Source organism: Propithecus coquereli, unplaced genomic scaffold (assembly GCF_000956105.1).
Source record: "Propithecus coquereli isolate 6110/MARCELLA unplaced genomic scaffold, Pcoq_1.0 Scaffold104, whole genome shotgun sequence".
Classification (NCBI taxonomy): domain Eukaryota; kingdom Metazoa; phylum Chordata; class Mammalia; order Primates; family Indriidae; genus Propithecus; species Propithecus coquereli.
In genome coordinates, this window is record NW_012134303.1 from 5,806,856 (window position 1) to 5,833,108 (window position 26,253).

Here is a 26,253-nt window from a genome sequence, read left to right on the forward strand (position 1 = left end):
TTACTCAGGCTGGTCTCAAACTCCTGAGCTCAAACAGTCCGCCCGCCTCGGCCTCCCAGAGTGCTAGGATTACAGGCGTGAGCCACCACGCCCGGCCTCCTCTTTCATTCTTGAGTTTAATAGTTTGAGTCTTCTCTCTATTTTGGCTTGGTCTGTCTACCTAAAGGTTTGTCAATTTTGTTAATTTTTTTAAAAGAACTAATTTTTGATTTTTTTAATTTTATCTATTATTTTTCTATGCTCTATTTCATTGATTTCCACTCTAATGTTTACTATTTCCTTCTGCTTGCTGTGGATTTAGTCTGTTCTTCTTTTCTAGTTTTTTAAAGGTGAAAGTTTAGGTTATTGATTTGAGGTCTTTCTCCTTTTTTAAGATAGACATTTACAACTATAAATTTCCCTCTAAACACTGCTTTAGCCATACTTCATAAATTTTGGTAGGTTGTGGGGTTTCTTTTCATTCATTTCAAAGTACTTTTAAATTTACCTTGTGATTTCTTCTTTTACTCATTGGTTATGTAGAGATGTGTTAGTTAATTTCCACATATTTGTGAATTTTCCAAATTTCCAGCTGCTGATTTCATTCCAGTGTGGTCAGAGAATGTACATGATTGCAATTATTTAAAATATATTAAATCTTGTTTTAAGGACTGTGTATGCTCTGTGCTAGATAATGTTCCATGTGGTCTTTGGAACAATACATATTCTGTCATTGTAGAGTGGAATGTTCTATAGAAGTCTATTAAGTCTAGTTGATTTATAGTATTGTTCAAGTCTTCTATTTTCTTGTTGATCTTCTGCCCAGTTGTTTTATTCATTATTGAAAGTAGAGTATTCAAGTCTGCAATTATTATTGTTGAATTATCTATTTATCACTTCAGTTCTGTCATATTTGCTGCATGTATTTTGGAACTCTTAGGTGTATATATATTTATAATTCTATATCTTCTTTAAGGATTCACCCTTTTATCTTTATAAAAAGTCCTTTTTTACCCCTAGTACCAACATTTGTCTTAAAACTCTACTTGTTTGATACTGACATAGCCACTCCAGCTCTCTTTTTGTTACTGTTTTCAATGACATATCTTTTTCCATCCTTTTAATTTCAACCTATTTGTGCCTTTGAATCTTAACTCTGTTTCTGCTAGGCAGCATATTCTTGAATGAGGTTTTTATATCTCTTCTGCTGATTTCTGCCTTTTGATTAGATTGTTCAATCCATTCACATTTAATGTAATTACTGATAATGGAGGATTTATGACTGCCATTTTGCTATTTGTTTGCCATTGTTTTTCCTTTATTCCTCCATTATTTCCTTCTTTTGTGTTTAGTAGCATTTTCATTCCTTTGTCATTTCTTTTACTGTATTTTTTTCTTCTTTTTTTTTTATTTCAGGGTGTTATAGGGGTACAGATGTTTAGGTTACGTATGTTGCCCTTGACCCACCCCAAGTCCGAGTTTCAAGTGCGTCCATCCATCGGATGGTGCGCATCACACGCTTTGTGTATGCATATACCCGTTCCCTCCTGCCCCCTCCCCCCCTCCGCCTTGCCTGACATCCAATAGCTGTTATTCTTATATGTGCACTTATGTGTTGATCAGTTAATACCAATTTGATGGTGAGTACGTGTGGTGCTTGTCTTTCCATTCTTGGGATACTTCACTTAGTACAATGCGTTCCAGCTCTATCCAGGAGAATACAAGAGGTGCTATATCGCCATTGTTTCTTAAAGCTGAATAGTACTCCATGGTATACATATACCACATTTTATTAATCCGCTCATGTATTGATGGGCACTTGGGTTGTTTCCACATCTTTGCAATTGTTAATTGTGCCGCTATAAACATTCGGGTGCAGGTGTCTTTCTTATAGAGTGTCATTTGTTCTTTTGGGTAGATGCCCAGTAATGGGATTGCTGGATCAAATGATAATTCTACTTGTATCTCTTTAAGGTCTTTTACTGTATTTTTAGAATGATTTTCTTACTGTTTGCCCTATGGATTACAATTAACATCTTAAATTATAAGAATCTAGCAACTTAATTTCATAAAATACAGAACTTTGCTCCTATATAGTTCCATTATCTCTTCTCTCCTTTGTGCTGTTATTGTCATAGAATTATACATCTTAATACATTGTATGCCAATCAGCACAGATTTATAATTATTGCTTTATGCAGCTCCCCTTTAAGAGAAATAAAGAATTATAAGCAAAAATTACATTTATACTGTCTTTCATATTTACTTCTGCAGTTACCTGTACCTGTGCTCTTTATTTCTTCATGTAGATTTGAGATACTGTCTAGTGTCCTTTCATTTCTGCCTAAAGGACTCCTTTTAGTATTTCTTGTAGGGCAGTCTGCTAGTGATGGATTCTCTCAGTGTTTATCTGGTGATGTCTTAATTTCCCCTTTATTTTTGAAGACTAGTTCTATTGGAATAGAACACTTGGTTGACAGTTTATATTTTCTTTAAGCACTTTGAATATGTTATCCTAATTCCTTCTGGACTCCACAGTTTCTGATAAGAAATTGATAATATTATGAAGCATCCCTTGTACATGATGAGTCACTCTGTCTTGCCGTTTTCAAGATTCTTTCTTTGTCTTTGTCTTTTTTAACAGTTTAATTATAATTTATCTTGATGGAGTCTTTGAGTTATTCCTGCTTGGAATTAATTGAGCTTATTAGATGTGTATATTAATATATTTCATCAAATTTGGATGGCTTTTGTCCATTATTTCTTCAAATGTTTTTTTCTGACACTTTCTACTCTCCTTTCTTCCTGGTATTTCCATTATATGTGTGTTGGTATGCTTAATGGTGCCCCACATTTCTCAGTGGCTGTATTCATTTTTTAAAAAAATTCTTTTATCTTTCTCTTCCTCAGACTGTATAATCTCATTTGACCAATCTTTAGATTTGCTGATTCTTTTATGAATTCAAATCTGTTGTTTAGCCTCTCCAGTAAATTTTTTCTATTTCAGTACTTTTCAATTACAGAATTTCTATTTGGTTCTTTTTTTAATTTCTCTCTCTGTATCGACATTCTCCATTTGGTGAGGGATCTTTTTCATACTTTCCTTTAGTCCTTTGTGCATGGTTTCCTTTCATTCTTTGAACATATTTAAAATAGCCAATTTAAAGTGTCTATTAAGGTCAAGGTCAAGGCTTCTTCAGGGACAGTTTATGTTGACTTCATCTTTTCCTGTGTATCATCTGTACTTTCTTGTTTCTTTGCATGTATCATAATTTTTGTTGAAAATAAGATATTTGAAGTAATATAATGTGGTGACTTTGGAAATTAGACCCCCACACACACAAACACAACTTCCCGAGTTTGTTGTTGTTTGTTTAATGATGTTTCTGTACTAATTTTGTAAAATATGTATTGTTCGTCATGTGTAGCCACTAAAATCTCTAGCTAATTATTTACAGAAATTTCCTTAAATGCCTAGAGCTAATAAATCTCCCAGTCATTTCTGAATGGCTCTATGTACTCAGTGGGGCACATTCAACACTCAGCCAGGCAGTTTACAACTCTGCCTTAGTTTTTACTCCCTGCTTGCATAGGAGCCTCAAGGTTAAGCAGTGAAGAGAGCTTCTGGCCTTCTCAAGACTCTCCTGAGCATGTGCATAGCCCTGTACATGTTCATATCACTACATCAATAATTTTTTTCTAGATTCTCCAAACTATTTCAGAGTTTTTCAAGGCCTCCTATGGATATCTCATCCTCCTTGATTTTCTTTTTCAGATTTTTAGTTAGCCTTTTGTTTTCCCCAACTGTTATTCACCACTCAAGCAGCTACAGTATTAAATAGTTGCCACTGATTGTTTTCAACATATGTCCTCAGGGAAAATGTGTTCACATGGGTAGAGCTCTGTGTCAAGCCAAAAAAAGACAAGCCTTCTAAGTGGGTTCTTCCAGGGAACCAACAAACAGGTCAACAATGGCAATTCTCTGGGAATCAGGCTTTGGAGGAGCTCTAATCCTTTTCTTTTCCCTCCAGTGGCTGACAGGTGGTTGATTTTCATCATGATTGAATGCTGTTAGTTTTGGGGGCTACTACAGAGCTAGGGAGAGGGAGGTGGGAATAGAACAAGTTAAAATGCCAAGAAGCTCACTATTCCTACTGAGATTCAGCCATTTTTCTTCAATAAACACTCCAAGATTGCTATAAGACTTTGGTTAATTTCCAGAGTTCTCAAAAAGTTGATTCTGAAAATTTTTGTTGGTATTCTCTTTGCTATTATAGAGAAGAGAATTTTCAGAGATCCTTACAGCGTCACTTCCACTGATGTCCTCTTTTAAATAATAATAAATAATAGTTTATACATATACTCACAACGTTTTATTTTCAGTGTTCTTCATCCCCTTGTGTAGATCTATATATTTATGTCGTATCATTTTCCATACATGAGAGAATTCATTTGACATTTCTTGTAGAGCAGTCTGCTTGTGATGAATTCCTTCAGCTGTCATATGTCTGAAAAAATTATTATTTTGCCTTCAATTTTGAAAGCTCTTTTGACTGTGTATAGATTCTAGTAGATGGGTTTTTAAGCCTATTATACTTTAAAAATATTGTTTCAATGTCTTCTCACTTGCATAATTTCTGGTGATAAATCTATTTTTATATTTAACTTTGTTCCTCTGTACATAACATAATCATGCTGTGTCTTGGTGGTGTTTTCTTCATGTTTCTTGTGCTTGACATGCATTAAGCCTCTTGGACATGTGGATTTATAGTTTTCATCTAATTTGGAATTTTTTCACCCATTATTTCTTAAAATATTTTTTCTGCCCATCCCCCCTTCCTTCACAGATTCCACTCGTGTATAAGACACTTAAAGTTGTACCACATCTCACTAATGCTCTGTTGATTATTTTTTTACTTCTCTTTGTCTGTTTGTGTTTCATGTTGAGTTATCTCTACTGCCATGACTTCAAATTGACTAATAATTTTTTCTGCAGTGTCTAATTTGCCATTAATCCCATCCAGTAAATTTTTTAATCTCTGAAATTATAGTTTTCATTTCTAGCAGTTATATTTGTCTCATTCACATATCTTTCCTGTCTCTATTTAACTTTTAAAATATGGAATATAGTTATAATAACTATTTAAATGACCTTCTCTACTAATTATATCATCTGTGTCATTTCTAGATAGATTGACATAGATTTTTCTTTTTACTATGAGTCATATTTTTATGTTTCTTTGCTTGCCTAGTAATTTTGTTTTAATTTAATGCCAGACATTGTGATTTTTACCTTGTTGGATGTTGGATATTTTTGTAATCCTATAAATAGTCTTTAGCTTTGTTCTGGAACACAGTTAAATTACTTGGAAACTATTCATTCCTTTCAGGTCCTGCTTGTAAGGTTTTTGAGGTAAGTCTGAAACAATGCTCAGTCTAGGACTAAATTTTCCCCATTACTGAGGCAAGCCACTTCTGTGTACTTTTGTCTACTATCCCATGAATCTTGAGGTTTTCTATTCTGGCTAGTGGGAACGTGTCCTATTTCTGAGCCTGTGTGATTGCCAACTACTGTTACCTCTAATCCTTTCAGGTGGTTCTTTCTCTGGCCTCAGATAATTTCCTTGCATAAATGAGATGATCAGCATTCTGCTGAACTCTTAAGGAGGACCCTCTGCAGATCTCTGGAGTTGGGTGTTTGTGTATGTGTATGTGTATGTGTATGTGTATGTGTGTATGTATATGTGTGTATGTGTATGTGTGTATGTGTATGTGTGAAGCCCCCTCTTCTCTGATACGCTATCCCATGAATTCTAGCCACCTTGGTCTCTTTGAACCTTGATCCTTGGATTGCCTCAATTTAGGAAGTCTGCTTGGGTTCCCCCACTCTGCCCCATGGCCTGAAATTGCTCTCAAGGCAGTAAGCTAAGACAATTGTAGGGTTCACAAAGTTTGTTTCTCATCTCTCAGGGATCCCTGTCCTTTATTCCCTGATGCCTAGTGTCTTGAAAACCCTTGTTTCATATGTTGGGTTTTTTTCTGGTTGTTCAAGTGGGAAGGTAAATCTGGTCTATAGTGGCCAGAAGTGGAAGTCTTCCTAAAGGTTTTTATTTGTCATTACTTACAATGACTTGGTGCCAGCACAGGGCATATATTTACTGCAACAGTAGGTCAAAATAATTCAAGAGGATTTTGTTTACGATGTGGCACATTGAGTTTTCAATGTAGGGTCCTCTGGACTGTTCCTTGTAATATGAATATTTGTATTAGGATGGCCTAGTCTTTTGTCTCAGTTGTGATTTAGTAATTGGAGTTTCAGTTAACATATTTTCTCATTATAATTTTAGTAAGATGGGATTTTACTTTTCCTATCATAAGTGAGGAAAGTTGAAAAAATGGTTTTAAAGTCTGAATTCACAAAAAGAAATATTGTGAGCACCAGGTATAATGAAGACATTTCTTGGTGGGGTTAGGGAGTGTCAAAATAGGGGCAAAAATCCTCCTTTAAAACCCTAAATGGCAAACTCTCATTTTCCATGGACTATATCATGGATCATAAAACTCTACACTAAGAAGAAATCTTTCCAATCTTTTCACCCTATTATTCCCCTATAAGACCTTTGTCAGGACTTTAATAGCTAGGAAAGATGATTGAAATAACTTCTCTAGGGGAGAGAAGTGGATGAACAGAGAAGTAGTTGAAAGGCTAATAGAGCTTCATCTATAACATATCTAAGATTTCTTGTAATTCTAAACCCAATTCCAGAATATCAACTCTACACAGAGAGTCTACTATCATTTTCTAAAGTGTTAAGGAACCAAGCTAGATCCACTGAAGACTAAATGTTGACCTAGTGTCATTGCCACACTCCACAAAAAGACATGGTAGTCTTGCAGCAAAGGGTTTTGTTTTTTTTTTTTTAGTATCTATGTCATACATGGCTTATATCTACTATAATTAATGTAATATATTTAGCTACAATTCTAAGCACTAAGCACCACCACCAATATTCCTTATCTTCCTGGAATGAGCATAATCTTAATACAAAGAAGAAAAGAAAACAGAATTGAAAAAAACAAGGTCAGAAAGATGGTTCCTAAGCTGTTCTGAGAATGTTAAAACAGCAATCACAAAAGTCTGAGCATGGATATATTTTAAATGGCCTACATACATTTAATTCCCTCAAAATGATGCAGAAAATGTTGAAAACCTTCTTGGGGATCACAAGTGTGGAAACACAAATGAACTGTAAGCTTCACGTTTTTCTGTAGACATTCAAGAATCTCCTTTTCATTTCAATATTTCTTTTCTCCTTTTGTTATTGAAATACTAATTCAGATTATTGCCAGTGAAATAGAAGACCCTATAATGAATATTCCTAGACTGAAAAGTCAAGGAGGGGATTGCTTCTAGTTCAGTTCAATACTAAGTAAAATCGACGGTCTCCTCCTAAATCTCAGGACTTTATTCTAAATAAGTTCCCCCATTTACATAGCACAGCAATGATGTTGCTGACAAATTCCAATGTAGCATGCAACAGTGGTTACTAATTGCTTTAGCATTTATCATGCACAAGAGACAGGAGGAAAGTTGTCTCATTTTGTACAGCTCAGTTGCATTTCTTATCTCTAAAGTACACTTAAGAAGCAAACTGGGACTTATGGTAGCTGCCTGAAAACCAGCATCCATTAACATGCGTATCTTGGAGGGAAAATGAATTGGTTTTTCTAAAACAGAATACAGTTCAACCTCATTCTGGGCATTAATTTTGCATAATTTCTCTTTTGCTCATTTTATAAATTAGGGGCCGTGATCTGGCTTACCTACACAAATTCTCATGCTCACATTTTCCAGGTTGTACCTTTTGTTAGTTTTGTTTTCAAAACCTTTTAAAAAAGCATTTTGGTGCATTTCCAAAATGCTTTTTGGGGTCAATTAGCACCTAGCAATATTTTTCTAAGCAGTCACTGGAGGTGCTTAGTACTGTGTACTTAGGTATCTTTCACCTGACACGTCTTCTGAACAGGTTTTGTGTTTTAAAGAAACAAAAACATTTGGTTACCATGTATGAGACTAGGAGTGGGGACACACTCACTAGAGGGAAGGATCTACATTCATGAATGTTCTGCTGATTTGTCAAAGCAGCAACAGACTATGCCTACTGTTACAGGAATTCAAGTCCCATTAAGATGCGACCTCCCAAATGGGTATATAAAGATCACATGGACTGAGAAACACAGGTGTGCCTTTTTGTCTTCAAGGGGCTGCTTGGAATGCATAAAACAAATTTGAGCGATGCCTTGACAAATATATTTCCCCCTGAAGCGAGGATTAAAATTCATATATATGTGTGTGTGTTTATATAAAAATATATACAGATCCTAAAATGGTCACCGTCGTAGACAGTTTCTAACAGTTTCTAAAGATAAAGGCAGTCTACATCTTCCCATTGTGATATTATTTTGCACACAACTTCTCAGGTGCATGAAGTCAGGTCAAGCTGTACAATCAACTCAATTGTCTGCATATAGATAAGCCGTGAGCTTGTAGATTTTGCACACAATCTGTGACTTGCCTTCCTACCAGATGGCCCATATGATCCCACAGATGCTTCCCCCCATCATTGATCCTTGGGCAGGCATTTGTCCCAAAGTCTTATTTACTCTTACTGCCCTTCTACATGGCAAGGGAGATTTGGTAAAGAAAGAATCAGGGGGGCAATCATTTTCCTAGGGATCCTTTAGACTTTTGGTTTATGATAAGGCTGACAATATAATTTGCTAATAAAGTTTTGATATCTAATCTATCCATCCTTCTATATTCCATCAAGGCAAAAATGCTGTGTGTTCATGGTTGTATTTTCCATGTTCTCATATTTACTTTTCTAGTGGTTAAAAATTTTAAAATAATTAAAATGAGTTATTTAAAGGACAAAAGTAAGTGGAAAGGGAAGGAGACAGAAGAAAACTGGAAATGATCTCAGTCTCTTTGAGTACTTGCTTCAATATAGGACTCACTTCTTATCTTGGTCCACATGAAAACTTAAGTCATTTTATAAATTGTTCCATACTAGTATCACCTCCACATTTGGAGAATCAAGAGTGGACTTTATTAACTCTATTGAAAAGCCTCAAGTTTCTAGACAAAGTAACTTTAACCCAACTCCTAAATTACCCTAATTACTTCATTCTGAAAAATGTAGTTATTTCTACTACAGAGTAGGAAAATATAACAGAGACAACAGTATTAAGAAAAAATGAATCTCCACATGAATAACTTACATCAACACATTTATTGCGAGTAGCTCTATGGAAAGGCAAGTCAGATATATATATATATAAACACTATACAGAGCTGCACGTTTGTCTTCCAAAACTGCAAACAAGACATTGCCAAAGAAAAGAGAGTATAAGAGTATTTACAAAGGAAGACAAAGCCAGGACAACTCAAAGCAGATCTGTGAAGCAGAAATAGCAAACATAATGAGCTGTTGGAACTGTAACATTTTAGCTTTTACTGACCAAGTTACTATGTCTGATACCAAATTAAATGTATAGGTCACAAAAATAATCGTTCCATCATTTGATTTTCTTAACAGCAGCATAAACTGATAACTGGAAGGTAAGTCATATGTCGGTACACATATTCTATAAAGATCCTTCCAGCACAATACTGAATAAATTAATTGCATCTGTAAACTAACAAGTAGAGTCCAAAAGATTACACATTTGTTATGCTGTACCTGTGACTATTTGTACCTGTTACTATTTGTAAGTACTGTTGTGTATGAGGTTCCCCATTCATTTATTGAGCAAGTGTTGTATCTGTGCTGTACCCCTCTGTACCCTGTTTGCTGGCAGCCCCTGAACCTAATATGCAAATAAATCGATATAGCATTTTCCCCCAAATAATCTTTTCTTCACAATTCTGAACGATTATGACTTAACTTACTTGAAAATAAAATGGTCACAGAAGGCCTGAATAAAGGCTGCCTAAAGAGCGCATTGTTACCAGAATGAACAAAAGCCACACTGCGCTACTTGATTAGGTTGGAAGAGAGGAGAGGAGTCTGAAGGAACCGATCAAGTCGATGCCCTAGCAGTGACCAGCAACTGGAGCAGTGACTGGTACTGTAGCTACATCTCCTACTCAGCATCATCCACAAGGGGGAAACAAAAAGAGACCCCCCCATCCCTTTGGTTGGTAGGCAAGGGAAAACAATAGAAATCAACTCGGTTCTTAAGGAAAGCTAGTTTAGCAACATGTACTATATGCCTGCTTGAAGATAGAAGTACACGTTCAAAGACATCAAAACCGAGTGGCAAAAAACGTTAGATAAACATTACACTACTTCAAAGTTGCAGATCAAATGCGAAGCAATTTTTTTTAACAGAGTTACACACAACAGGTACATCTACAGTCACATGTACACAGGTACACAAAGGTGTGCATATACACAAACGTGCACACACACACACACTAGCACTCACTTACACACTCGAACGCTCACACCCATCTGTGATATGATGAGGTTTGCAGTGATGGTACAAGCCAAGATTTGTGTACCACCACGTAACAAAGCTCTAAGCAAGCTTCAGGACCTTTGTACCTATCCTTTGTGGTCACCACCTGCTAGTGTCACATTCTCAAAGGTCCAGGTTCCTAAATCTTAATTCAGTTTCCATCAGAGGCAAGCTAAAATAGGTGGGGGAAGCTTGCTCTGAATTTTTTGTTAATTTAGTACATCTTATGTCGGCTCATTGTCCAGAAGGAAAAAAAGCCTTATAAGAGGTTCCTTTTGGCTTAAGTTTTAGTCATAATTGGTATGACCATAATGATTGGTAAATACACACTAATTTTATTGAATATGGGAAACTGATCTCTTTACAGTAATCGTGGGCATAGGGGGAAAGTGTGTGTCGGGGAAAGGGCAGAAAAAGGAGAAGAATGGGGAGTGAAGGGTGGGGGAGGCCCAGAGAGGCAGAGAGGGGTCTTGTGAGGAGACTTTTGAAGAATCTTGCTTTTTAAAGAGGAAAATGTAGATTTCAAAAATAAAATAAAAACAATAGGTTTGGAAATGCTGAATCGATTTGCAGGCAGAACATTACAGTGTTGTATATGAACAAATAGATAATGTTTCTCAGTTCTGCCCTTAAAATGTTGGAAATGCTCAATCAAGATATCGGTTTAGCTGGCATTTAATGTGGGCAGAATGTTGCAGTTTTGTTAACGAGCAAAAACTGAGATAATCTGCCCTTTTAGTCCTGTCTTTAAAATATTGGAAATGTCCCATCAAGATATCAGGTCAATTGACATTTAATTCCTTGATCAAGAAATGTTTTGTGTATGTAGTAGTCAGAAAAAAAGATTCCAGATCATGCCTACCTTCTCATTATTACAACTTTTTTCCTTTATCCACCCTTCTTTAAAGGTTTTTCAACTTCAAAATTAAATCTAAATATTTTACATCATTAAAATTAGTATTGGCCACATTTACACATATTGTAAATAACATGTTTTTAAAAGAAAGAAAGAGTTATCAAATGCTCACTTCTATAGTATTTGTTACATTTCAAAGAGACAGATTAGGGAGGAAAACCAGAAAACAAAAACAAAGCACAATGTGACTATTCTTAATTCAAAATCATTACAACCATAAGGCAGCAATATGAATGATCTGCGTGAATAGGATCATTCAACTGCCAGAGTCCACTTGCAGGCTTGAAGAAATCTAGGTTGCTTTCTATTCGAAAGCCTCTGAATTTTCTTTCTCTTAGGCAGATCTGGAGTAGACGAAGTCGAAATTCCATAAGCATCATGTTTCTTCGAAAATGTGGTTTTGTAGCAATGTAATCACTCTAGAAAAAAAGATGATAAAGCAAAAGTTACTTTCAGAATTAGTGTGAAGAGCTTTCACCTCCACTGCGTTCCAAAACAAAACAAAATAAAACAAAACCTAACTAGGAGTTTTTGAGAGACATATCGAGGAGAGCGCCTTGGCATGGCTGTGGCTAATCAACTCTGCTGGCTGCCTGCGAGGAATACCAACACAAGCCAGGCAAAGACACAAGAGCGGCTACCCCTTTTGCCCCCAGGATGCCACTCTGACGTTTCTGGTGGACAGCAGCTTTGCACACGTGTACACTGTTCTACTTTCTTCTAGCAGAGCCTGCAAGTGAACCAGACATTGGGCAAAGAAATGTTTTTTTCCTTTTTCTATATACTTGATTATGCCTTTACCAGGTTATATAGCACAAGTCAAAGGATTTAAGCATGGCCTTGGTGATAGTCTCCAGACTCAATCACTGAATTTCTTCTAATAGAACAGTGTCATACCTGCAAAGGAGATTTGATTGAAATCTCCAACTGTCTAGTACAAAGAGGTTCCAGTATTACTCCTTTGGCTTCTTGCTTATTGAGAGGGCATACCATGGGGAGTGTGGAACGGGGAAGATCAAGTACATAGGAGAAGGCGCTGGACTGGAAATCGGATAGGGATGGTGAGCAAATTGATAACAGGATGCCAGTGTTACTTTAAGATAGGGGCACATCAAAGTACGGAGTATTTTATTTTATTTGAGACAATCTAAAAGAATCCATGAAAAGCATCCTCCAGAGTAGGCTTCAAGTATAACATCTTGTATTAAGCTAGAAATATGCATTTTCACTATTCGTTTGTTCATCAGAGGTTTTAAAAATGTAACAGACTTGCCGCTGGATGAAGCATGGAAGGTCTCCATCCCCCCCTGCATCTACTTGGGGCTATTAGTTAGGATTCATTGTACAGGGCTGTTCCTCCACATTAAAATGTTTTAAAAAATAAATGCCCTAGATTAGTAAAAGATATTAAATTTTAAATTTAAAAGATATTAAATTAAGAAATTTAATTTAATTATTAAAAACATTGACATTTACTTTATGTCAGCAGTGGGTTTAGGAAATTTTAGATTTCATGTATCTCGTTTACATGGGATAAAAGGTATCTGTGATAGGCGCAGGTTAACTGTGAGCGTGCATGTGAACAACTCAGTTATTTGCTGCAAAATTAGGCTAGACCAGTATCACAGAACATTGTCAGATATCAGCTACATGTTTTAATAGAAAATTAAGGTTAGAAAGGTATTTCACTAAACTTAATGTACTATTTTAATACAACCATATCCTTATATGTTCATATATAGCACGCTGCACGTGCCTTAAAGGGGATTTCTTACTATCTTATGATTTTTCCAAAAACATGCAGATTAAGCTCCATATAACTACCCTATTGACATTATACTAAACCTGAAATTAGAGGCATTTGTGCTATTGGGGTTGTTTTTCTTTCTTCTTTCCTTCTCTCTTTAAATGACAGACTCCACTAAAAATTTTATTCATATTTCCATTGCTTTCCTGTAACAATGCTTGATGCTAGTGTACTAGCATCAAGTGAATAGATGATAACCTACTAAAACCTGGCAAATAATTGTGTAATTTCAAGTTTATTTTACAAAATATATTTGTCAATTCCTGGTTAACTATGCTAGTAGAAAGGAATAACACTATCCAAAACAGGATAATCCCAAAATAATTTAACTGGCTTTTGAAACGCATTATGGGAACTTGGGCCACAGGTTTGCCTTTATAATCCTGTTTTACTTAGGCCAATATTAAAATGGGTTTACATTCCCTGAACACATTCCAAAGAACAGCATAGGGAAGCGACTCAGAAGCTTTCTGGGTGGCAAAAAAAAAAAGCAATTCAGGATTAAAACTTGGTCATGAACACTCTGCAAAATGAATATTAAAGGACTGACAATAATAACTTAGATTTGTCTCCTGTTCATTTTTATATGATTTCACCACCAGAAAAGTAAATCTCGATGCTTTTAATAATGTGGTCTGTTTTTGATGTATTATTCCCATTTGATACGGATAGGTTATAAATAATTACCTTATTGTATATTCTTACTTTCTAATTAATCAAAGATTTTTTTAATGACAAGTTAATCCCACCTCTTTTAACGGGTGGTATACTCTTCAAGTAATTTTTCTCTGTAAGAAAGAAAACCTCAATGGACCATGATAGGTGAAAACATATCCCAATCCCTCCTATCAAAATCTGGCAGGTAAAATTTTCTTCTCCAAAACAAATGAGGTAAACTTTTTTGTCTTGCTTTGTATAATGATATAAACCTGAACATTAATCTTTAATATACTAATAAAGCACACATGACTTCAATATCCCTGGAAATTTGTAGGGTGAGCCAAGAAAGCAGTTAGTTCCTCCAGGGTATTCCAGAGCTCTTTATATAAATCATAAACATGCCTCTATTAGTTTGAAGTCCAAAACAGAAATGGTTCTCCTGCTCAGAGAAAGGTGAAACTGTAACAATATATCCAGTTATTCCCTCATTCTCTTTCACCCCACGGTCTTGTCTTTATCTTTTCCACTCCGATTTTCCTAGAACTCCAAAACGTTTTTCAAGTTCTTTTGATTCCTCACCGCTGTTCATTAGTCAACACGTTATCCCTGCAATCAACGGGCAATCACATAAGCAGGGGCAAACAAGTAAAGCACTGAAAGCAAAGGGGAAAAAAAAGTAAAAGGAAATGAAGAGAAACAGAAGCATACACCCAAAAGATGAATGTATCATACTGTAATTTTATTATTTAGCTTCGCATTGTCTCTGGAGTATATGTCATCTTTTTTTTTTTTCAATAAGAATAGATCATCACACCTTTCTGTGACCTATGAATGTGTAGGAGGATGATTCTCTAGGACTTGACAAAAATGAAGTGCTGTCCGTCAAGGGTAAAAACTAGCAATAATCGCTGCTAGTCTTTACAGCACTAATCATAACAGACTGTTATCTCCTTGATAGAACAGATGATAAAATACCCTTGTCCCCACAATGGCAACAGTTTTGTGACAGAATAGTCAAAAGAATCTGTAAGGGAAATGGATGACACTTGTAAAGCTCCATCTCCTCAAAGCTCCATCTCCTCAAAGGTCAGCTCAATTGTTTTACACCTGCCCTTCCCTAGCACGCCCTGGCCCACTTACACATGTGCATTCCAATCTTGATGATCTGAATACAAACTATTTGGGGATCAGCTACAGGATTTTCATCCTAGATCAGCTTCTCCACTACCTCCCAACACACACTTGGGCCACTTCACTCTGCTGCCTAGTTACTGCCGACTTAAAGAATGCAAGTTACTAGAATTCTAATATAGGCAGTCTCCAATTTAAGAAAACAGACATATTCGAAGGTTCACTGTTTAGCTGAAATTCAGAATAAATTATCTCATAAAAACAATGTCTTAAATAAATGACGGATAGGTTATAGCTTTGCCTGCACATGCCTATATTTAACCTATGCAGCTCCTGAACTATCAGAAACTATTTTGACAAAATGACTCTATCGTCATTTCTGTGGGAAGATGTATTTGAAGTTTCAATTTGGGACTCCAGGAAAATACATCTTCTAGCCATGGCAATAGGAATAGTGTCCCTTAAACTCAAGAGGTTGGAATAGTTGGCGGCAGGGTAACAGTGGAAGGGAAACTATGGTACGAGCTGCAGCCAAAATAAGGACTTCTTCCGGGGGCCAAGGAGGGGGGGGTCGCTGAGTGTGAGGACATGGTTGGTATGCCTTTAAGGCCGGAGGAAGAACTTATAAAAAAGCAAAAGTTAAAATCACATTTGCTGGTTAGATTTTCTAGGGCATCGTAGGTGCACACGTGAGCAATTTTCAAGATGAATTTAGAGATAGAGACTTCATTGATATTCTAAGTTTCAAGTGTACAAGTAGAAAATTAGTAATTATAGAGAAGCAAATGATATAAATTGTAAAAAACCAGCTAAAGCAACTACAATTTATGGGGAATTGGATATTCAGTAAATCCAGAAGCTCTGGCTAGCATCAAACATATTGTGGTCAATTCAACCATGAAAATAGCTTTAAACACCGGTCCAGCTGCTTCTGTGCCAACAAGTGAGAGTAGAGCAGGCAGCAGCACAGCCCTGGATCTGTTCAACAAGGATCCCTACAAGGAAGGCTGTTCCTGCTAAGTGCAAGCAGACAGGAACTAGAAGCAAGTTACATCTGGGAAAAGAAGTCCTCTGTGAGCCCTGTGGGATTCCCACTGTGGTCCTCTCCTTTTAAGCCAGAGAGAGACAGGAAAGGGCATACCATTCTGAAATTAAGGGTACAAGTCTGGCAAAGGGCACATGAGGATAAGACTCACCAAATACAACCAATACAATCCTAACTTATAAGAAAGGGGTATCAGGAAGCTAAGGAAAAATAGCAGCCACTTTCTCATTTCACTAAATAAGTATTTAAGTACATATTTTCCATTCTAAAAGGAATTAATTCCTCAGCCAGAAGTAAAAAGGTACCTTCTAAGAGAATGCAAACCTAAAATAGTGTGTATGTCTACAATAAACAAAAAAAAAAACAACAAACCTTAATAATTCCTATTTCTCAAGTGTTGAGCCTACCTTTCCAAAAGAAGATGGAAATGTAAGACCTATAGCTGCATAACCAATAATCAATGCAAAATTGCTAGATAGTACATTCTAAGTTCCTATGGCAAGCATGTTATCTTGGCAATTTTGTTGATAGCTTTAAAATTAGTAGTCTAACAGTTGTAAAAATTGAGTGTGTTACAATGTATTCAGTTATTATAAAAAGTAGCTTCCAAATTTCTCCTTTCACACTCGGGACCAAGCAATGTTTTCTAGTAAATGATCCCCACCATAAGAGTTTGGCAGCACCTCTCAAGACAAAACATACTGCAGGCTTTAATTAAGCATTTTACAAAAGCCATTTTCCAATACTGCCAATAAAATGTCTGGGCTATTTTTACATACCCTTAAAGCCTTAAAAAAGGTGCTAAACCAAAATGAATTTAATTTTAAACAAGGATTTTTATGTCCCAAGGACAGGATTTGATTTTCAAGCCTTCTAAAATCTACTTGCCTGACTGCCAAAAGCAAGTTTACTTTTTAAACAAATGAAGAGCATCTATTTCTACAGTGCTTTTTCTTCCACCTGTCTTATGTTATCCTGTTTTGCCCGCTCTGATGGTTTAGATTAGAATATTAGATTTTTATACAGAAGGAAGAAATTAAATGAAAAGCCTTTTTGCCATAAGTGGCAAATGTCACTGGATTATTAGGAAAACAAAAGAAATCTAACTTCAGTAATGAAATGACCACTAATGGAAGTTTACTGGATGCACCCTCAATTCATGTTCTTTCCTTTCAATGTTTCTGTGGGATCTAAATAGATACATATGCTATTTCTGTTTGGGATGTAAGGATTAGCTATTTCTTCCCAGATCAAATTTAAAGCATTCAATTCTAGCGCAGGTCAAATTCTTTTATTCTAAGAACCATAGCAAACAGTTCGATGTAATGAAAATTACCCAAGCCCTGGCAGATGGTCTACAGTTATAATGCTCTGAATGAATACAACAAAATTTGCTACTATCGAATTGAATCAAGCTTGTAATTTTTCCCCAATCCTTGCATATATAATAATCTTTAATCAATGGGAAAATGACAGATTAAACACCTGATTGCAGGGAAGTGCGGTGTGCTGGGTAGAACACTGGACGTGAAATTAGATGTATGAGGCAGATTTGCAGCTCCGCCACTTACCTTTTTGACCACAGGAAAATTCTCAACACGGGCTTCATTTCCATTACTTACCCTCTATCAGTAAAATAATGAATGTGAATGAGCTTTGCAAACTATAAGGCAATCTGAAACTGGAAAGCATTTCCTCAATCAACAAGTTGACAATTTAACAACAGTTGCTTTTAAATCACACGAACTATTCCTCACTTCTCCCTATACTGGTCAGCTGCATCTATTCCTACACAAAATTTTTTGAGTCACTCTGAGAAGCCTGAGGTTGTTTCCAAAACAGCTCCCTGCCAATGAGTTGGAAGTATTTTGGTTCATGTTTGGTGATTAGGGAGAGGAAAAGGACGTAAGAGATCTTGTTTGAGTTTTTATGCATGTGTGATATTCTGGTGTGCTTAATTAAAGTCCTGGTCCTTGTTTAAAGCAGATGTTTTGTTAGTGGTTGAAATTTTTACCAGGGAAGCATCACTCTTAGAATGAATGCAAATGAATAATGATTGTCAACAACTTTAGTTAACTTTAATTGAGTGAGGTCCTCTTTAATTGTTATAGGTCAAATACCTCATTACTCCAAACACTGTCCAATTTTGGGAGATTGTTGCCTAAAATAAGTGACCCATCAGCGGTGGCTGGTAGTAATTTATAATAATAAGTTCAATGCAATAAAAACTTTAGCACCTGTAATTTACAGCAACAGGTTTGGCAGTAGTACACTCAAAAGCATAGGCTTTTTTTTTCATGGTGAGAACAGTGTATAAAATTTCAAAAGTTAATTAGTACAGGTTTTTTTTTCTTTTTAATAACAAGTGCTATCATAATATTACTAATTTGGCTGACCAATTTTCTCACCCCTCCTAAAGCTGTCCTTTTTATCCTCCTATCTCTTGAATAAAAAATCAGGAAAATTTCCACATTTTCACCTCAAGTCATTTTGAACTATGAATTCTACATCAGGTAAAGTAGTAAAAGAAGCAAATAGTCATACATGGGTTAAGAGAATAAACCACATAAGAAACAACATTTTCCTCCTAAATGCTAATGTCTATAACCTATGTGTTTAAAGTATGAAGACTTCATCTTCAATAAATGATTTAAAATTACTGCATTTATTAAAAAGTCATGTACAGCTTATATTTCTGGGTGTTTCTTTCTAATTGACTTCAATACATGCCCTTAAAGTACTGACTTATATCAATGTGACTGTAGGTAAATGATATTACATATTAATTTTGTGTTACACAGAAAAAGCTGTCTCACTGACTTATAATCTCATTTCACTTAAATTATAAACAGATCCCAACTCTGAAAAACCATGTAAAATATTTTAAGTGAAAATAAAGCTAACTGAAAAGTGGGATTTGAGGACAGAGAATTTTAATTTAGCTTTGTGTTTCTAAAAGTAATAATAATAGCAACAACAATAACAATGATAAAAGCTATATAATAATATAATAATTCATGTATAGCGCTTACTACGTGGCAGGCATTGTTCTAAGCACTTTCCATAAATGAAAATTACTTTTTGAGATATATAACTCCTGATAAAGACTGTGCCTTTGTCCCTCTGTTAAAAGCATTTTTTGGTTTCTTAACATAATCTTTTTTTGTTTCAGTGTTAAGATAGGAAGATGAAGAAAGATCAGAAATGGGTGAAAATTATTCAATAGCTTCATGGTAAAAAAAAAAAATGATGAAAATCTTTCAGCCTGTTCTTAACACTTCCCAGACAACATTATACCATACAATTTATATTGAAATGCTAACCAAAGTCATTTCCTGCAAAGGGTTGTTTCACTACCAACACTATCACCCCTTCCCCCATCATTCCTTTTACATATCTCAGCAAATTGTGTGCAAGAATCACCCTCAGGACCAATTATCTTTTGAGAAACTAAATCATCAGTTTAAACTGTTGAAATTTCACTCCAATATCAATCCAATGACACAATGAAAATATCTTACATATATAAAGTACCTTAACATTCCAAAGTGCTTCCACATTTGTTCTCTTATTGCAACCTAAGCGTCTGCCTCCCTGTGCAATATAGCCTCCTTGCTGTAGTCACTCAATAAAGTTAGGAATTTCCTCAATAAACAATACATTTAGAGAACTTTAAATCTCCAAAATACCTACAAAGTCATAAATCAGTAATTTATGCTAAAACAGTGATCATTTGATGTAGATAATCCTTGGGAAGTCAGGGTTTATTTGAGGAACAATAAGATTTTACTATTTTTAATATTTGACTAAACAAAGATTAGAGTCTTGGAAAGTATAGATAAACCTCTATGAAAACTCATTCTTTTGGAAATACTACAGGGACATAGGCAACTATGTATCACCTACATCACAACTGTAAATGGTGTTTTCAGCAGTTTGGTTTAAACAATAGCTTGAGACCAGTTTTCAGGTGGGCTTTACAGAATAAAATAGATCCGTTCCTGAAAAGTTGATTATGAATTAAATTCTTGGAAATGGAATTATATATTTTGAACACATGGTTATGGTAGTAGTGGTGATCCCGTGTGTGTATGGGGTGTGTGTGTGTGTGTGTGTGTGTGTGTGTGTGTCTTGGGGAGACAGCTTACCATTTAAAAGAGATCTAAATTGAATCCTTTGGCAAGCCAAAGCATCCTTTTGTTGTTTTAATGATCACTCTTTAATGTGTCTGTGCTGCAAATGTGAGTTTTTGTATGGCAAGTTTTCTATGGCAGGGGGAGAAAGGGGAGGTGGGGGGGCTACACCTGCACTAAATAGGGAGCTTGTTAGGTGACTGTTGTGATCAGTCCCCGACTTGTTCTGCCTGATCAAGCACAGTGGGCAGAGATCCAATCACAAAAGCATTCCACAAAACAAGCAAAGCAAAAATCTTCACTAAACTGACTACTGGAATGAAATCTCCTGGGGTCCATCCCTTCCCTTCACTGGGAAAGAAGCATATTCTACTAAAGACGGAAGGCAGTTGAGACTATGGAGACATCATCTTCTGCAATCATTTCTTGACAATGTCTCAAGACACACTAATGACAACATTGCACAATGCTGTACACAGTAGATTTACTCTAAGTCTTGTTTTCGAGCCCAACAGCTCCTACTCTTACTTATTCCTTTGGAAAAGTAGCCCTTTAAAACCTTCCACTGTTCCAGGGTAGGCTGCCCCTGGGGTCAGGTCTTCCTCCAGCCTTATCTTGCTTTTCTTGATTTCCCAGAAGATACACCAATTAGATGTTTTAAAGGCTTTTTAAGCCTTTGAAACAATATTCATATCCATTATCAAGTTGTCACCACACGCTCTTTTGGGAGGGTGGAGGGATAAAAGAAGAAAATGAGGCACAGCATATGTGACTTGCATGTCACTAGTAGTGACAGAGAAAAGGAACACTCAAGGTTTCTGGAATTTATCCTGTGTAAAAACAAACAACAACAACAAAAATCAACACGAAAACACATTCCAAAGCCAAATACTGTCTTCTTTTAATCACCTGTTGTTTTGGATTATTTATGCTTTGTTCCCCCCTTAGACATTCACTCTAACAATTGGGATTTAACCTTCTTGGTAAATCACAACAAACTAGCAAAACAATGACTGTTTTTAAGAAAATAACTTTCAGAGGATATCCTCCCCAAAGGTAAACAGTTGATTGCTACTGCTTAATATTCTGTGCTCTTATTAAATTTCTGTATTTAAATATGGGCATTTGTAGAAAAGCAGCTTGTAGCTGTTGATTTGAGAACAAGTTGATGGAACTCAGTTCACGGATGTCGATGTCCTGCTTTGCATTATCATTTATTGATGGGGAAGGATGTTAAAAAGCATTCTCATGCTACATGTCCTGTCCCCCTTGCGTTTTAACTACTCCTAAGAAACAGAGCCAATGTTTAAATGATAATCAGTTCTGTCTAGATAAAGAAATTGATGATTAGATAAAAACAAATTTTGGCAAAGATCAAAAAGTCATTGTGTGAATAATTAAACCTGAATTCTACCCTCCATGCCAAATAGCACCAATTAATGAAATATTATCCCTAAACACTAGAGACTGTAGCGCACCAATTCATTAAACCATGACTACTAACTTTAGAGAAATTAATTCTAAAATTACCAACCTCTTTTGGGAGAGTCGAATTTGTTGTCAGGTCTGGCAAAGTCCATTCTCACGTAAGTGTCGTCGTCGTCGTCGTCGTCAGAATCTCCTCTCTCCGGGGGTCTTGGCACCCGGGGACCGCGAGGTGGTGGTGGGGGAGCAGCAGCAGCAGCGGCGGCGGCGGCAGCGGCGGCGGCGGCGGCAGCGAGAGCCCCGCCCGCCCCGTTTTCACCTCTGACAAGGTCTGCGGGTGGGTTTGGGGCTCCCAGGTTCGAGACAAGGGCGCTATTCTGGGTCCCCCTTACCGCTCCGGCATCAGCAGCATTAGCAACAGGTTGAAACCAGCGGGCGGAGGCGGAGTCAAATCCAGCCGCTGCCTCCCAGCCGGCGGCTGCTGAACCGATGCCCGGGGCCGCGGCGAGCGCGGAGGCCGCGGCTAAAACCCGGCCCACGGCTAAGGTCGGCGCGGCCGCGAAAGCCGCAGCCGAGGCTGAGGAAGCGAAGAGTTCTTCCTCGAGACTGTCGGTAGGAAAAGCCGAGACAGCGGCTCTGGCGGCTGCAAAGAAACTTTGCGAACGGCTTTGTGGGCGTCTTCTCTCTTGCTCTTCCTCTTGCAGCAGCCTAGCTACAGGTAGTGGCTCAGAGCATCGGCTGGGAGACAGAGAAATGTCCATACAGCACTCAGAAAATGGGTCGACCACGTAGATTCGACCAGTTTCAGCATCATAGCGAATGGCACTGTCAGCAAAAGGCACGGCTGGTGTCATTGCTGGGTTGAAAATTACTTCAATGTAGTTACCAGCTTCCTCATTAGCATTGCTACCTGTGGCACGGTAGGGAATAAGACGAAGTGGCCACCTAGCGCCGTACAGAAATAGAGGGCCGACACTTCTTAAAAGATATAAGAGGTGGTTTGCTGAATTTAGAAATGGCACTCCGAACTCAATATTCACGTAATTAGAAAAGGCTGACTGTCTGGGGTCAGCAATTATGCCCCACGAATCTGGCAGTCCTTGAATAAAGGGAACTGGCCTATTGCTATCTCTTTTAGTGAAGTCAATGTTGACGTAGTCACTAGAGCCGTCAGCTTCTCTCTGCTCATGTGTGGGCTTTTGTGGTTTTGGCTTGATTTTATTTCCTTTTGTAATAAAAGAAAGTCGGTTAGCTCTCTTAGCCTTATTCTTTGGGGACCCATCATCCAAAGGCTTTGAAGGTGCTCCCCTATCTCCAGGCTTTGAGAATAACCCCTCAACTGACAGCTTTGAAGCTGCATGTTTGGGGCCCCAGTTAGATGAGACTTCTTTTTCTAGGCCCCTCCCCAGAAACTTTCCAGGTAACATTGGTACATACTCACTGTGGTCACTCTGTCCCAAAGGGGAGCTCCGAAAAGGATTTGGCAGAGAGAAGTAGGAGCTCCAACTTTTGGAGGAAGAGCCCCCCTGAGCATTCTTGGGGTTTTTTGGAATTGCACCTGCTCCAGGAGCCATAAACATATAGTCACTGTCACTGTCATTGTCCTTTGAGTCATCCTCTTTATTAGGATCGGGTGTTTTTGGAGGACTTGGAACAGGTGGTGGGTTCACTCTGGGAAACATAATCATGTACCCTCTTGAATCTTCAAAAGGTGATCGAGAATGGCGTTTTGAAGCAGAGACATTTTGAGGAGCCATTGGCATATAATCGCTGGAGCTTGCAAGAGGGGCAGCCACCCCTGGCCTCATTGGCACATATGGATCATCTTCATCTTCATCAAAAGCTCTGGCTCTGTAGGGCCCCCGAGCTGCACCTTCTGGGATCTCTGCGTGTTTCACTTCTTTGGCTTCTTTTCGTTCTTTCGTGGCTCCTTTGTCAGCACAAAAATAAAGTCGGAATCTTCCTCCAGACTTCGCTTTTCCACCAGTTGCTCCAGCTGGCGGGGGTGGAGGTGGGGGTGGTGGAGGTCCTGACATTTGCTGTTGCTTGCTTTGAGTTAATTTGCCAAAGTAGGATCTTTTCTTCAGAGATTTTCCACGTTCACCATCACCTTCCGCGCCTTTCCCACTTCCTGAGCTCTTGCCCCCGCCAGAGTTCTTGCCACTGCCTGAGCCATGTCCATCTCCAGGTCCCCGGCCACCGCCTGAGCCGTGCCCACCTCCAGCTCCCTGGCCACCACCTGAGCCACCTGCAGTGCCCTGGCCATTTCCTGAGCACTGGTTTCCTCCTGAGCCCTGGCCACTTGAACCCTGGCTGCCGCTAGAGCCCTGGCCACCTCTGGATCCCTGTCCGCCACCTGAACATTGGTTTCCTCCCGAGCTCTGGCTACTGGAGCCTTGCCCACTTGAGCCCTGGCCACCTCCTGAGCCCCGGCCATTGCCGGAGCCCCAATTGTTCATAGGCATGTAGTCACCTTCCCTTCCTTCCTGACCTTCTTTGCCCTGAGGATTGCCTTCCTCCCCAGAGTTGCCAGAGCCAGATGCTTCAGAAGACTGGCCAGCTCCGTCGTTCGGGGCTTCTGCAGGGTTTGGGGCACGTACCGGGCTGGGTGATAAGCGGCGAAAAATGCAGGCTGGCACTGAAATCGCTCTCCTGGACCAGCGCACTCTGGGCAGGTGCGGTCTTCCTCGCCTGGAGGCGGGCACAGGCTCGCTGGGTGTTAGGAAGCGTCTGGAGAAGAGCATCTCGTCTTCCCCATCACCGAGGGCTCTGAGGTGGTAAAACTGGTCAAAGCGGGACCTTCTGAGCCAGCCGCCGGGCTCGAGCGGCAGCAAGCCCAGGTGCCTCCTAGTGGACAGCAGGGTTAACAGGTGGGCGCCGATGCAGATGCTGTAGCTGCGGCAGCGGGCTCTGTATTCGTCTGCACACAAGGCTCTCATCTTCTCCAAAAACAGCTCGTGCATGTTTTGGGCCACCACACAGTCATCGACCTGCATCCAGAGCTCCCCCGGACCGATAACGGTGGACCTGCCGACTTCCAAGAAGAAATACTGCTCCGAGTGCCCGCAGCGACGGATGCTCAGGAGCTGGACGACTACACTGGCCACTTCGGTGTTCAGCCTCACAAACACGACCTCCTCGTCGGTTAGACAGAGCCGGAACACGCCGCTCAGCTCTTTTCTGTGCCCCAGCCCCCTGGGTTTGACTATTACCTGCCACACATCTTTATAGAAGGGTGGCTCCGCCGCCGCTGCCGCCGCCAGCGCGGCCGGCTCTCCGTCCGGCTGCGCGCCCAGCGTGCCGCAGCGGCGGCGCTTGCTCTCGAGGATGAGGCGGCTGAGCAGCAAGTACCAGCTTTCCTGCTCCGACTCGTTCTCGGCCACCATTGCGAAGTACTCGTCCTGGGTGAAAAGGGCAATGAGATAGCGGTACCTTGCATCTGCTCGCTGGCTCACGGAGAAGCACTGGTATAGAGTGATCACGCGCCGCGGTGGAATCAGCGCGGGGACCGCGGAGCCTGAGGCGGCCGCCGCAGCTGCAGCCGCCGCGGCGCGGACACTGTGGCGGAACTTCCTGGCATTTTCGTAGTATTCCAGCCGAGCTGGGGCGTCGGCGGTCTCGAGTTTGAGCACGAAGTAGCGCCTGTGCCCATGCTTCTGCTTCCGCAGGTAGCCCCGTTTGCAGACTTCGGCCCCGACGGGGAGGTCCTCCTCTTCGGACTCAGAGTCTGACCGGGAGCCAGTGGCCGTGGAGAGCCACATGGCTCCCGGACAAGACGACCCGGTCCCAATGAGTGCGGTTGGGGTTCCCGAAGAAAGAAGCGGGGTGGTCGCCACCGCTGTTAGAGCCGCCGCTGCTGCTGCTGCTGCACCTCTCAGTCTCCTTGTCGCTTGGTCGCGAGCGAAGGAGCAACTCGCCATGGTGATGCGCGATGGTTTTAAGGTGAGCGAGAGGGTGGGGGAGTCGGGGAAGGGAGGGCTGAGGGAGGAGGCAGTCTACCCCCGTGCGCCTGCCCACCCCAGCCCCCTCCCGCCTCAGCTTGCGCCCCCGCCCACTCCACTCAGAGCGCGCGGCAGCGGGCAAAACAACACGTGACCGCCGCCTCACGCGGCGGCCGCTGCGGATTCTGCTACCAGCGCAGTGGAGGGGCACAAGCGGCCACCAGTAGAGGTGTGCAAGGGAGGGGGCGGCGGGCCCAGGAGGCGGAGCCACCTCCAGCTCGGCTGGGACCCTCTCAGTGAATCTCCGGGCCTGTGGGCCGCGGGAAGAGGCGGGGCTCTCTGGCCACGCTGATCCTAAAGGAGAAGTCCGAGAAGGCACGAGGGGGCGGGAGAGGGGCGGGAGAGGGGGAGGAGAGAGCTGCCAGTTCTCCGAGTCGGGCGGGGGCGCCACAGTCGGGGATGGATTGGCTAGAAGGGGCAAGAGGTGGTGGGAGGGGGCGGAGCACAAACGGCCTTCGCGGCGCCAGAGAGCGGAGCTGCCACGGTCTCGGGACGGTTTGTTTGTTTATTTGGGAAGCGGGAGCCAGGTGAAACTGTTGCAGGGCTCTGATTGGTTGGGATTAGAGCCAATGGGCGGGTCCGGCAGGGAGACGGCCCTGAATTCATTAGTTTGGTGGCAGGGAGGGGAGCGA

The 26,253-nt window shown here is 39.8% G+C and overlaps 1 protein-coding gene across 1 annotated transcript; it reads right to left on the bottom strand.

The window, feature by feature from the left end:
• Window positions 1-11,392: 11,392 nt before the first annotated feature.
• Window positions 11,393-25,540, bottom strand: IRS4 (insulin receptor substrate 4). The gene is made up of 2 exons (XM_012645042.1): window positions 21,730-25,540; window positions 11,393-11,838 (listed from the first exon to the last, which is right to left on the bottom strand). Exons 1-2 carry the CDS (start codon window positions 25,538-25,540, stop codon window positions 11,834-11,836), a joined length of 3,816 nt encoding a protein of 1,271 aa, XP_012500496.1. The 3' UTR covers window positions 11,393-11,833.
• Between the last annotated feature and the right edge of the window lie 713 nt (window positions 25,541-26,253).

What these genes read in the sequence shown, in the direction of transcription:
- IRS4 (XM_012645042.1), bottom strand. Translation starts at nt 25,540, where the DNA reads ATGGCGAGTTGCTCCTTCGCTCGCGACCAAGCGACAAGGAGACTGAGA.